Source organism: Grampus griseus (assembly GCF_964374135.1).
Source record: "Grampus griseus genome assembly, chromosome: 9".
Lineage (NCBI taxonomy): Eukaryota > Metazoa > Chordata > Mammalia > Artiodactyla > Delphinidae > Grampus > Grampus griseus.
In genome coordinates this window covers 21799901-21814227 of record NC_139003.1, presented here as the reverse complement: position 1 = coordinate 21814227, position 14327 = coordinate 21799901, and the positions used below count along the sequence as shown (strand labels likewise).

The window sequence follows — 14327 nt, the reverse complement described above, 5'->3', positions numbered from 1 at the left end:
TGGTTGTATCATTCATTCTACATTCCCACCTACAATGTAGGAAAGCTTCAAATGTTCCATACACCAAGTTCCATACTTGGTATTGGAGCAGGCTTGTTGATTTGGGTACTGTCAGGCTTTTCTATCTTAACCATTTTGGTGAGTATGAAAAGGTATCTCACTGAGGTTTCAATCTTCATTTCCTTGATGACTAATAATATTGAGAACACTTCCATGTGCTTATTGGCTATCTGTATATACTCTTTTGTGAAGTGTCTGCCTTTAGGTTTTCTCAATATCCATGATTTCTTACCAAGCTAACACAATTGTCTATGTATGTAGAATGGTCATCTAATATATTAGTTTTCTATTCCTGCTATAACAAATGACCACAATTAGTGGCTTAAAACAACAAAAATGTATTTATTATCTTACAGTTAGTTCTATGGGCTAGAATTCCAACTTAGGTCTCACTGGGCTAAAATCATTGTGTCAGCAGGGCTGCATCCATCTCATACGCAAGATAATATTCACCCTATCCCAAGATCCCCCCCAAATCAACACATTATAGCATCAACTCAAAGTCCAAAATCTCAGGACTTCCCTGGCAGTCCAGTGGTTAAGACTCCATCTTCCAATGCAGGGGGCACAGGTTCAATCCCTGGTTGGGGAGCTAAGATCCCACGTGCCATGCGGTACAGTCAAAAAAAAAAAAAAAAAACTCCAAAATCTCACCCAACTCAAAAGTCCCAATCTTATCATCAAAAATCATCTAAATCAGGGATGGGTGAGATTGGGTATAATTTATCCTGAGGCAAAATTCCTGTCCATGCATGGACATGTGAAACTAAAAAACAAGTTCCCTGCTCTGAAAAACAAAGATGGGACTGCCATAGGATAACACATACAGACGTTCCTGTTCAAAAAGAGAAAATGGAAGGATAAAAAAGTTACTGTTCCCAAGCAATTCTGAAATCCAGCCAGGCAAACTGGAAGCGGTTTCAAGTCGTGGCAGAATTCACTATGGTTCTCAGCTCTACATTATGGGCCTCCGCCCTCTGAGCCATCCTTCCTTTTTATAAAGGGCAGCTTGTGTTTAAAGCTGAGGAGTCTTATCAGCCTGTCTCCTGCCTGTAGAATTTTGGGGCTCTGATAGCCTTCTTTCACTTCACCTCTCTGTTCCTTTCAGTCCAAGCTGGCAGTGTTTCTGCTGGTATAAGATTCTCACGAGCCTTGTGGGACTACCATATACGTACAGAGACTCCACTACACAAGAGGCTCCTCCACAGATCTTGCCTAGATAATCCCATCTCTATTTTTGGCTTCTGCTTAGATGCTGAGGGAATCTATGAGTCACACCCTTCATCTCTCAGTGTTTTGTGTGAGTGAATACGCTGACCTTTAAATCTTTCTGAGGTTTCAGGAAAAGGCTGTAGAGTAACTCTGATTTTTTCTCTAGAGAAGGCTTTCCCAACACACATCTCTTGATTTTAGCATCCTTTGCCATTTTGGTAGGCTGACAATTTCCAAAATCAACAACTCCTGGTTTATTTTTGTTTTGTTTTTGAGATGTAATTGACATACAACATTATATTAGTTTCAGGTGTACAACATAACGATTTGGTATTTATCAAGATCTCCTGGTTCATGTTTAACAGGTCTCTCCTCAATTTATTACCCTACTCTCAAATTTTACTACAAGTGGCAAAAAGAAACCAAGCCACACCTCAACATTCTGCTTGCAAATCTCAGTTAAATATCCAAATTCATTGCTTACAAGCCCTGCTTTCCACCTAACTGCAGGATACAATGCCACTAAGCTTTCTGCCACAATATAACAAGGATCCCCTTCCCTCCAGTTTCTAATACCTTCCTCATTTTCTTCTCAGCCCTCACCAGCAACACCTTTAATGTCCATATTTCTATCAACAGTCTGTTCACAATGCTGTATGATAAATGTTTTCTCTATCCTGCTCCTCACTTCCAAGTCTAGCAGAGTCATTAACGCCCATATTTCTACCAGTTTGTTCAAGGCAGTGTAGGCTTTTTCTATCATGTTCCCCAAAACTCCTCCAGCACCTGCTCACTGCCCAATTACAAAGCCACTTCCACATATTTAGGTATTTGTTACAGCAGCACCCCACTTCCAGGTACCAAAGTCTCTATTAGGTTTTTGTTCTAGTTTTGAGATATAAGTGACATATAACATTGTGTAACTGTACGGTATACAATGTATTGATTTGATACACTTAAATACTGCAAAAATCTGTTAGTTTTCTATTGCTGCTGTAACAAATTACCACAGACTTAGAGGCTTAAGACAACATTCATTTATTTACCTTACAGTTCTGTAAGGTGAGGTCCAACACAGGTCTCACTGGGCTAAAATCAAGGTGTCAGCAGCATGGCATTCCTTTCTGGAGGCTGTAGGAGTAAATCCATTTCCTTGCCTTTTCCAGCTTCCAGACATCACCCATATTCCTTGGCTTATGGCTCCCTTCCACCATCTCCAAATCCAGCAACAACAGTGCATCCCTCTGAACCGGCTTCCATCATCACATCTCTTTACTGACGCTTTTCTTCTGCCTCCCTCTTCTACTTTTAAGGACCCTTATCCTTATATTGGGCCCACCTGGATAATCCAGGATACTCTCCTTATCTGCTGATTAGCAACTTTAATTCCCCTTTGCCATGTAATGTAACATATTCACAGGTTCTAGGAATTAGGACAGGGATATCTTGGGGATGGAGGGGGCATTATTCTGCCTACTACATCTACTAATTACTTAAAAGGAACGAGAAGCAAACCATGATTCAAAGCGGCCTAACAGGACTCAGATGGAAGTATTAACAGCTAAACAAAGGAACGAAACACCCTCAATCAACAGTTGATTAATCTATTTTTAATTTTTCCAATATTTAGTGAATCTAGCAATCTAAGTGAAGATTTTTTTGTTTTGTATTTGTGCCACACACTGTTAGCTGACTAATCCGATACCCATTTTTAATCCCCTCCCTTCTCCCAAGCCTGCCCCTTGGGCTATAAAAGCTATATACTCACTTTCCTGGCCTCCTAAGGTTAGTCATAACACAGTTGTGCCAAATAAAATCTAAAAATTGCCTTGGGAAAAGCTTTTGCATACCTGATAAAAGGGGCAGACAGCACTGGCTCTCTCTGGCCCCCTTCTCAGTACCCCTCCCACCTTGAATGGTGCACTGCCAGTAATTCAGGCATCTTATTTTGCAATAATGTGAGGACGTCCCAAAGAATTTAAGAGACACCAGCCCTGACACTATTGAACTACTGAACCAACACCAGCTACTCTGTGCTTATTTTGTTTGTTACTATTTAATTCTGGCTTTGTGTTATTTTCAGCTGAAAGCTTTACTAATATTATGAAACTACATTCAACACAACTGCTGGTTAAACGTAAGTACCCTCCTCCAAAACTTATTTTCTTGTACAAATACCAGATTCACTTGAATGAGTTATAATTAGTAACTATTAACTACAACTATATATTAATAACTGTTAGTAACTATTTTCTAAATAACATTTGTTATATATCTTAGGACTCTGAATTATACATACTCATTCTAGGACATTTGGAAATTATCAAAAGTTTAAAGAAAATAAATAGCCACAATTCCAAACACCCAGAGATAACTTACTGGTAATATATCAGTGTATATCCAATCATATATTTTTATATGCATACTTAGAATATTTTTAAAAGAGACTACAGGGAATACACAGACTTGAATCCAACTTTCATTTAGCACTTTATTGAAGACTTTTCCATATCATTAAAGATGTCTCAAAAATATATTCAAAAAATTAAAATATTTCATAATATGACTAAAACATGATTAATTAGATCATTTTTAACAATGTCAGACATTCAAGTTGTTTTTTCCTTTTTGCTAGTGTAAACAGTGTTGCAATAAGCATCATTGTATATAAATATTTCTGTGCTATCTCTGATTGTTTTCTGTGGATAATTCCATAGATGTGGAATTACTGGATCAAAGGGATAAACCCTTTCAAACATTCAACAAATGCTGCCACGCTGCTTTCTAAAAAGACTGAATCAATTTATTATTCTACCTCCTGTATACAAGAATATCAATATCCCTTACAAGTACTGACTGCCTTTTTTCTTTTTTGCCAATTTGACTGGCAAAATATTATAATTTTTCAAAATTTATAAAGAACTCATAAACTCAATAGCAAAAAAAACAAACAATCTGATTGAAAATGGGCAGATGTGAACAGACATTTTTCCAAAGAAGACATACAGATGGCCAACAAGTACATGAGAAGATGCTCTACATCATTAATCATCAGGAAAATGTAAATCAAAATCACAATGAGCTATCACCTCACACCTGTTAGAATGGCTACTATCAAAAAGATAGAAGCAGCAAGTGTTGTTTAGGACATGAAGAAAAGGGAACCCTCTGCACTGTTGGTGGGAATGTAAATTGGTACAGCCACTATGGAAAACAGTATGGAGGTTCCTTAAAATATTAAAATAGAACTACCATGTGATCCAGCAATTCCATTTCTGGGTATTTATCTGAAGAAAACATTAATTCAAAAAGATATATGCACTCCCATGTTCACTGCAGCATTATTTACATTAGCCAAGATATGGAAACAACCTAAGTGTCCATCAACAGATGAATGGATAAAGAAATTGGGGTACATATATGCATTGGAATATTATTCGGCCATTAAAAAAGAATGAAATCTTGACATTTGTGACAACATGTACGGACCTTGAGAGCATTATGCTAAGTGAAATAAGTCGGACAGAGAGAGACAAATACCATATGATCTCTTTTATATGTGGAATCTAAATAAATAAATAAGTACATAAAACCAGGCTCATAGATACAGAGATACAGAGATCAGACTAGTGGTTTCCCAGAGGCAGGGACTGGGGGAGTGGGAGAAATGGGGGAGCTGTTTTGGGGTTTGTTTTTTTTTAAGTTTAAATAAATTGAATTTAAAAAGCACAAAAAACAAAACAAAAAAATATTGTAACTCATTGTTGAATTTTTAATTACATTTTTTGGTTACTAGTGAGAATGACTATTTAAAGATATTTAGATCCTTTATATTGATTATTTTATGAAGTATCACTTGGAGTTTTTTGAAGTATAAGAGTTCTTTATATATTATAGATGTTAGCCTTTTGATGTACTTGTTATATTTTTTCATAAATCAACTATACTCTAATATAAAATAAATTTTTTTAATAAATATTTTATTTCAATGTATCATTTACTTTTTAGTTTTGTTTATATATTTTTATGACATTTTAAAATGTAATCAAATCTATTAGTACTATCCTTTGTGACTTCTTTCTCAGCTTTATTAAACAGAGATGGTTTTCACATGACAACCACATTTTAGAAAAGAATGCTTTAAGACATTATGTTCTTTTCAATTCCTACTGGCTTTCTTACAGTCAAAAAGTAAAATTAACAGAAAGAGAACAACAAATACTCCACTAAATATGTAAGTATCACATCGTAGGTTTTAACTATTCACATACCTGCTTGTCACAATTATGACATCCTCAGAGATGGTAGCCATTTCTTTGATAGTAAGGTAGCACATTCTTCTCAATGTTTGCTGAAAAATTATTTATAAAAGGCAAAAGGTTATTCATAAGGAAATGGTTTTTTAAACTGTTTGAAGTGAGGGCCCCAAGTCAATATATTTAGAAAGCTATTCTTAAAAAGATTCTCGGGCTTCCCTGGTGGCGCAGAGGTTGAGAGTCTGCCTGCCGATGCAGGGGACACGGGTTCGTGCTCCAGTCCAGGAAGATCCCACATGCCACGGAGCTGCTAGGCCCGTGAGCCACGGCCGCCGAGCCTGCGCGTCCGGAGCCTGTGCTCCGCAACAGGAGAGGTCACAACAGTGAGAGGCCCGTGTACCGCAAAAAAAAAAAAAAGGCCTGGATGAGAAAATATTCAAAATTCTAGTATTTCCTAAACACAAGTAATTGATGCACTAACAGTAGAAGACACCTAGATGAAAATTCAAAAATTCAGTTAATTACATGGATCTTTATACAGAAGGACCCAAACTGTGACTGTGACAATGTGAGTCCAAAGACAGGTTTTTCAAAGTGCTAAAGGCTTGTCCTAGAAAATGTATTTTTTAAATTCTTTAAAAATATATACAGAGAGACATGCAGACTCTGTGTTTTCCTCAGTTCAGCATATTTTTTCTTAAGGTATTTGTGGTTGTACAACTACTATTTTCAATTATCAAGATTTCTAGATGGATACCTGGATCCAAAAGAAGTGTTAAACAAATTTTCGCCCACCCTTTCTCCTCACCTGGATCTCTGATTTTATTCATAAACACTCATACTCAATGCTCAAAGCCTTGGTTCCTCTAGCCTGTCTAGCCTCATTCTCTACCAAGTAACTTCATATTTCTTATAAGTAGTGAAGGTCAAATACATCAGACCCAGCTCCAGAGTCCAAGCTGTACAAAGGATCTGTTGGAGACTACTGAGCCCATTAAGGAACAGGCAGAACAGAGTGAGGATTCTCATGGTGATTAAACACAGAAAAAAATCACCCCAGAATGAGAAAGGCAGCATGGGGGCAGATAATGAGGCATATCACATCCATATGAAGCTACTATGAGAAGAAAGCAAAAAAAATGACAATCAAAACTTCAGAGCAGAAGAAAATTTACACTCCCCCCCCAAGCAAAAATCTACCATGAAGCAGAATAAAACTGGAGATCCAAAAAAATTTAGCTAAAGCACAAAAAATGGAGGCTCAACACTGTTAGTCACTGGGGAAATACAAATTAAAACCACATTTCATATACCACCTCACACCCACCAAATTGGCTAAAATTAAAGAGTGACAATGTAGTGTTGACAAAGATGTGTTTTTAACAACTATACTGCCTAAACAAATACACAGAAATGCTGAATAAAACAGGAACAAAAAAATTTTAATACACAGCCAAGGGAAAATGAAGGGAAATTCACAGGTGCCCAAAATGGAAAAACACACAACTCATAGCCACAGAAGTGTAAGCCCAGGGTCTTGCATAGGATAAAATATCTAAAGTCTACAAAAGATGGGATTCTAGAAGGTATATTCTTCAGGCACAGGGAAATTATTCTAGATAATAACTCAGAAATACAGTAAGGAATGAAGAGTAAAAAAAAAAAGAAAGCGGTAAACACTAACAAGACAGAATGGTATTGGCGTAAGAATGGACAAATTTATCAATGGACAGAAAAGACAACCCAGAAATATACCCACATACATACAGTAAACTGATCTTTGACAAAGGAGCAAAGGCAATACAAAGGAGTAAAGATAGTCTCCTCAACAAATGGTGCCAGAACAACTGGATATCCGCATGCCAAAAAGATGAATCTAGACGCAGACCTTACACTCTTCACAAAAATTAACTCAAAATCGACCACAGACCTAACTGTAAAATGCAAAACTATAAAACTCTTAGAAGAAAACCTAGATGATGTTGAGTATGGTGATGACTTTTTAGATACAACGCCAAAGGCATCATCCATGAAACAAATAATTGATAAGTCAGCCTTTATTACAATTAAAAACTTCTGCTCTGCAAAAGACAATGTCAAGAGGATGAGAAGATAACACAGACTGGGAAAAATATTTACAGAACACATAACTGAGAAAGGACTGTTATCCAAAATACACCCCAAACCCCCCAAAAAACAGAAAAACCTCTTAAAAGTCAAAAATAAGAAAAACAACCTAATTTTAAAATGGGCCAAAGACCTTAACAGATACCTCACTTAAGAAGAAAAACAGAAGGCAAATAAGTATATGAGAAGATGCTCCTCATTATATGTCATCAGGGGAAGGCAAATTAAAACAGCAAGATAGGGCTTCCCTGGTGACACAGTGGTTGAGAGTCCGCCTGCCGATGCAGGGGACACGGGTTCGTGCCCCGGTCCGGGAAGATCCCACATGCCGTGGAGCGGCGAGGCCCGTGAGCCATGGCCGCTGAGCCTTGCGTCCGGAGCCTGTGCTCCGCAACGGGAGAGGCCACAACAGTGAGAGGCCCGCGTACCGCAAAAAAAAAAAAAGAAGACAAATAATCTGAATAGCAGCATATCTATTTCCTTTTAAAGTAGTTAATTATCAAAAACCTTCCTACAATGAAGATGGTTTCAATAGTGAACTCCATCAAACATTTTAGGAAAAATTAATAATGATTCTAGAAAAACTCTTCCAGAGAGCAGAGGAAGAACCACTTCTCAATTCATTTTATGAAGCCAACATTACCCAAATACAAAACCCGAGAAAAAACTATACATAAATATATTTCATGACCACAGACTCAAAATTCATAACAAATTTTAACAAACAGAAAACAAAGATTTTATATTTTCCAGGAAAATAAATGCATCTCACCATATTAATACACTAAAAAAGGAAAACCACAATAATTCAATGGATATAGAAAAGACATTTGACCAAATTCAATACCCATTTATGGAAAAAAAAAATCTCCCAGCAAACTAGGAACAGAAAGGAAATTCCTCAACCTGATAAAGGTCACTTATGAAAAACTTGGAGCCAGCATCACATTTAATGGTGAAAGATTAAATACCTTTCCTCTAAGATCAGGAACAAAGCAAGGATGTCCTCTACCATCACTTCTATTCACACTATACAATAGTGCAAGAAGACAAAAAGGTAAGATAAACAAATAAAAAGCATACAGGGCTTCCCTGGTGGCACAGTGGTTGAGAGTCCGCCTGCCGCTGCAGGGGACACGGGTTGGTGCCCTGGTCCAGGAGGATCCCACATGCCACGGAGCGGCTGGGCCCGTGAGCCATGGTCGCTGAGCCTGCGTGTCCGGAGCCTGTGCTCCGCAACGGGAGAGGCCACAACAGTGAGAGGCCCGTGTACCGGAAAAAAAAAAAAGCATACAGACTGAAAAAAGTAAATCCTAAGGAATCTCCCAAAATACTCCTAGAAGTAATAAATAAATTTAACAAGATCACAGGAAACAGGTCAATATACAAAAATCAATTTAATCTCTATAGACTACCTACAAACAATACAAATGCAATAGTATAAAAAATGTTAACTGCTTCAGGGATAAAGTTCACAAAATATGTATAAGACTTTTATGCTGAAAGCTACAATACTGCTGACAGAAATTAGAGACCTGAATAAGGGGAAATATATACCATGTCTATGGAGTAGAAAACTCAATAATGTTATAATGTCAATTCTCCTCAAATTGATCTCTTTGTTTTAAATTTTCTTGTAGTTGAACATATTGATCTTTAGAGTCAATGCAATCACCATCAACATTCCAGCAGGCCTTTTTAATAGAAATGAACAGGTTGATTCTAAAATGCATAGAGGAATGCAAAGAACTTAGAAGAGCCAAAACAACTTTGAAAAGGAAAAAAATAATAATAAAATAGGAAAACATGCACGACCTGATTTAAAACTTACTATAAAGCTACAGTAATCAAGACAGTGTGATACTGGAATAAGAATAGATATATATATCAATGAAAATAATAGAATGTTCCAATGTGCCATTGTAACGCAATCATCATTATTTCTTCCTCCTCCTCCTCCCTCCATATTGGTATGCAATTATTCCAGTAGAATTTGATGAGAAAAGAAAGGAGGAGGAAAAGGAGGGGGTGGTGGAGGAAGAGGAAGGAGATGAAAAGAAATTCAACCCTCACTTTATATCATGTACAAAAATTAACTCAAAATGATCATAAAGCAATTTAAGACACAAAAACTACAAAATGCCTAGGGAAAAAGCATAGGAGAAAATCTCTATGACCTTGGGTTAGGCAAAGATTTCTATAATACACATCAAAAACACAATCCATAACAGGAAAAAAAACCATGATAAACTGGACTTCATCAAAACTTAAAACTTCTGCTCTGTTAAAGACTAAGAAAGTGAAAAAACAAGACACAGACTAGGAGAAAATATTTGGGAAACATCTGATAAACAACTTCTATCCAGAATACATTAAGATCTTCAAAACTCAATAATAAGGAAATATACAACAAATTATTAAAATTGGGCAAAAGATATGAACAGATCCTTCATCTTGGAAGATATATAGAAGGCAACAAAAGCACATAAAAAGATTTTGAGATAATTAGTCATTAGGAAAATGCAAATTAAAACTACAAAGAGATACTACTACATACGTATTAGAATGACTAAAATTAAAAAATAAATAAACAAACAAAAAACATATAATACCAAGTGCTGGCTAGAATGCAGAGCTACTAGAAGCTTCATACAGTAATGGGGGGAATGGTACTGTCACTTTGGAAAATGGGTTGGCAGTTTCTTACAAAGTTAAACATATATACACCTATCATATGACCCAGCAATTCCACTCCTAGGTATTTACCCAAGAGAAATAAAAACTTACATTTAAAAACTTATACATGAATGTTTATAGCAACATTATTCATAACCACCAAAAAATGGTAACAAACCAAATGCTCTTCAGCTAATGAACAAATAAACTGAGGTACATCCATACAACAAATTACTACAATGAAATAAAAAGGAGTAAACTGACACAAAAAATAACATGGACAAATATCAGATGAATTATGCTAAGTGCCTGAAAAGAAGACTCAAAAGGCTTCATATAGTATGATATCATTCTTATGACTTCTGGAAAGGCAAAACTATAAGGAAAGAAAAGAGATTACTGGTTTCCTGGGCCTGAGGATGCGAGGAATAGATCATATAGTAGGGAACTTTTTGGAGTGATGGAAATGTTCTAAATCTTGACTGCAGTGATGATAATACTACTGTATGCATTTGTCAAAACTCATAAAACTATACCCTAAAAAGCGTGAATTTTACTATTTGTATATTATACTTAAAAAAAAAAAGAAAGAAAAAGAATGCAGTGGTGAGTGAATGAAAAGGCAAGCCACAGACTGGGATCTGGGAAGGAGAAAATATTTACAAAACACCTATCTGATGATGGTCTTGTATTCAGAAAATAAAAAGAACACCTACAACTCAATAAGCAGAAGATAAACAACCTGATTTTTTTTTAAAAAAAAAGGTAAAAGATTTCAACAGACACTTCACCAAAGAAGATAAACGGATGGCAAATAAGCCTATGTTTGCTTAACACATGCTTAATACATTCATCATTCAGGAAATGCAAACCCAAGAATGCCACTTCTAGATACTAACCAAAGAAAATGAAAACATAGGTCCACACAAAGACTTGTACTTGAATATTTTTAGCAGCTTTGTTTATAATATCTGTAAACTGGAAACAACCCAAATATCCATTAACTTGTGAATGGATAAATAAAGACTACCTCCATACAGTGGAATACTACTCAGCAATAAAAATGAACAAACTACTGATACATACAAAAACTTGGATCAATCTCAAAAGCTAAGGGAAAGAAACAAGACATAAAAGTCATAAATGACTATATACTATATGATTAAATCTAAATGAAATTCTAGAAAATGCAAAACTATGTTGTCAGGAAGTAAATCAGTGATTGCGAGGTGCTAGGGGTTGAGGGAGGAGATAGACAACTAAGAAATATGGGGGAACATTCTGGGGTGACGAAAAGTTTCTATATCATGACTGTGGTGATTGTTCCATGACTCTATACACTGGTCAAAACACAACTGTACACTTAATTGGTGAATTTTATTGTATATTTAAGCTGATTTTTAAAATTAAAAAAACAAAGCAGATTCTTTAAAGGCTAAAATAAAGTTTTAAACCTATAAATCAATAGATGGAATATAAATAAGCAAAGAATATAAACAGACAATTCACAGAGGAGGAAAGTAAAATGGCCATTAACTATATGAAAAGAGTTTCAATTTCGGCAGTGATATGGCAATGCAAATTAAAACCACAAAGAGATGCCATATCACCTTCTTGTGAATGGCAAATATTTAGATCAGATAATAGAAATTATTATTTGGAGCAGGTAAGGATTTGGAAGCAAATCAGTGTAAATTAGTACAACCCTTTAAGATCAATTTGGCAAGATCGTATAAATAGCATTACCTAGAAATTCCACTTAGAGGTATCTACCCCAGAAAAATTCTCTATGTGCACAAGAAGACATGTACATAAACATTATGTGTGATGTCATTTATAATAGCAAAAAAGTAGAAGCAACTTATAGATCTACCAATGGGAGAATGGATAAATAAATAAGAATACTGTATATTCACACACTGGGATTCCATACAGCAGTAAAACAGAATAAAGTAAAAGTACTTGTAGCAAGTGGGCAGATCTCAAAAACATTAATTTTTTAAATTGCAAAATAATATCAAGATGACATCATTCAGATTATATTTTAAAACACAAAAATACTAAGTATATATTATGGATACAAACAGATATAATATATAAACATAGGAGGATACCAATCTCAAAATAATTATTACCCTCTGGCAAAGGAAGGCTGGGAAAGGAAGGAGTTCCACATGCCACTGGCAAAACCCCCTCATCTTCCCCACAAAAAATCATATCCTTAATTCCATACTCTGCCTAAGGGACCATCAAAACAAATCACATCATGCTGTACATGGTTACTAAACCTCAGTCACTACAAAAAAAAATAAAATATCCTGGTCATTACTCAGTAACAGTACCCCTTTTGTATTTCATTTCCAAGCATTCACTCTCCAACCACCACTCCTGACTCAACTCTTTCGCTCCATCATGACCTACAAGCCATTGATTCCATCAACTCTTTACTGTCCCAATCAGCCCCCGTTCTTACTTGCCTCCTAACCAAGCACAGACTCCACAGTCAATATTTCAATCACTCAATTTCCTTTTTCCTCCCTCTGCTTACTAACATGGCAAAATCCCAATCTTGATTAAACCCCATCTTTAACTGTTCCATGCCTTAACCTGAAGCCTGTAGCTGGAGAAAAACATTCACCATGCTACCTGGGAATACTTTAATTCATGACCACTAACTTGAAGGGGCCATGCGTCCTGTCCAACAATCCTACATTTCCCCAATCCATTTCCTAGAAAACTACTTCATGTCTTCTTCTCTTAATACAACCTCTGTGCTAGAAGCTTCGAGTTTGTCCTCACGCTATTTCTTCCCTGCTCTGCATCCTCTTCCCTGCTCCATGTCCAGCTCTTCTTCCCAACTGCCAGCCCTGTGAGCAGCGACAGCCTCTGGCCTACCACAAGACACGTGAAGCAGCCTTCCACAACTTTTATGATAGTCCCTCTCCGTGACCCCACTCTCCAGCAGCTTGAAATGCCTCGTTTTCTAGTTTAATTCCTCTAATAAATAATTCAATAATGAACACAGCAATTCTGCTTCCCTGATTGAACCCCAAATTTTGGTACAGGAAGTGATTAAAGGGAAATAGGGCCTTAAGGATAGGAATCTGAAATTGCTTTTCTGACTTGATAAAAGGAATTAATGACCCTGTCTCCAGTGGTAAAGGGGACACTAGTCATCCATGGCATGCTGTGGCAAAATACTTAAATCATCACCTGCAGACAAATATAATCAAGGACTATAGAAGACAAAGGTTTGGGTAATCAACTAGTTGCTGCCATAGAACATTTTTGTAAAAATGAGTTGTATAATGGGCTAGTTCCTTCTAAGTACACTGGCAAACTAGGTAAAAGAAAATGCTAAGCTCGGAGTTTTGAATTCACAGCTTAAGGTCTATGTCAGGGACTAGAAAACGTCCATAATGCCTTAATAAAAAGCCTCATGCCATGTGGACACAGGGCTGAGATTTCTGAAAAGTATATCCTGCAGGTGACTGAATTACAATGCAAATTCAATTTACCCCCTGTGAGCCATTTTATGTTAAAGTTAGGACCATGACTGGCAAGGAGAGGGGCCCTGAAAATCAGAATGGGGACATATGGGCAGATTCTGATGAAGTGAAGTACCTTGAACCTCTAAATTCCTCCAAGCCTCCTGGGCAAGCAGAAGCAGTCCTTCATACCCTGTCTGAGGAAATTAGGCTCCATTTGCCTGAAGAATGTGCACTGACTTTCCCTGAGATAGTTGCCTTACATGGGACACCGATGTTCCTGAGGACCTAATCCCCAAACTGCTCACTATCTAGACACATAACCAGACTCAAATCCTATAAAATCCTCGGGGTCAGGCACAAAATGTGGCCTGTGATGATATGCAATACATACCAAAAGAACTGCACAATTTGGCCAATTTATGTTAACAGAAAGCTGGGAAATACAGATCCCACAATCCCCTTCTCTGATGGTTCTGAGTCAGAGCTGGGCAAAAAGGAAATATGT

At 36.7% G+C, this 14327-nt stretch overlaps 1 protein-coding gene across 3 annotated transcripts in view; it reads right to left on the bottom strand.

Annotated features, from left to right (window-relative positions):
• COPG2 (COPI coat complex subunit gamma 2) overlaps positions 1 to 14327 on the bottom strand; it is a 130791-nt gene that overhangs the window by 110443 nt on the left and 6021 nt on the right. For all 3 annotated transcript variants that reach the window (XM_082662549.1, XM_082662550.1, XM_082662551.1), the window contains one exon: positions 5544 to 5623. In XM_082662549.1, the coding sequence (XP_082518675.1) occupies positions 5544 to 5623 (80 nt within the window). The remainder of the gene's footprint in view (positions 1 to 5543; positions 5624 to 14327) is intronic.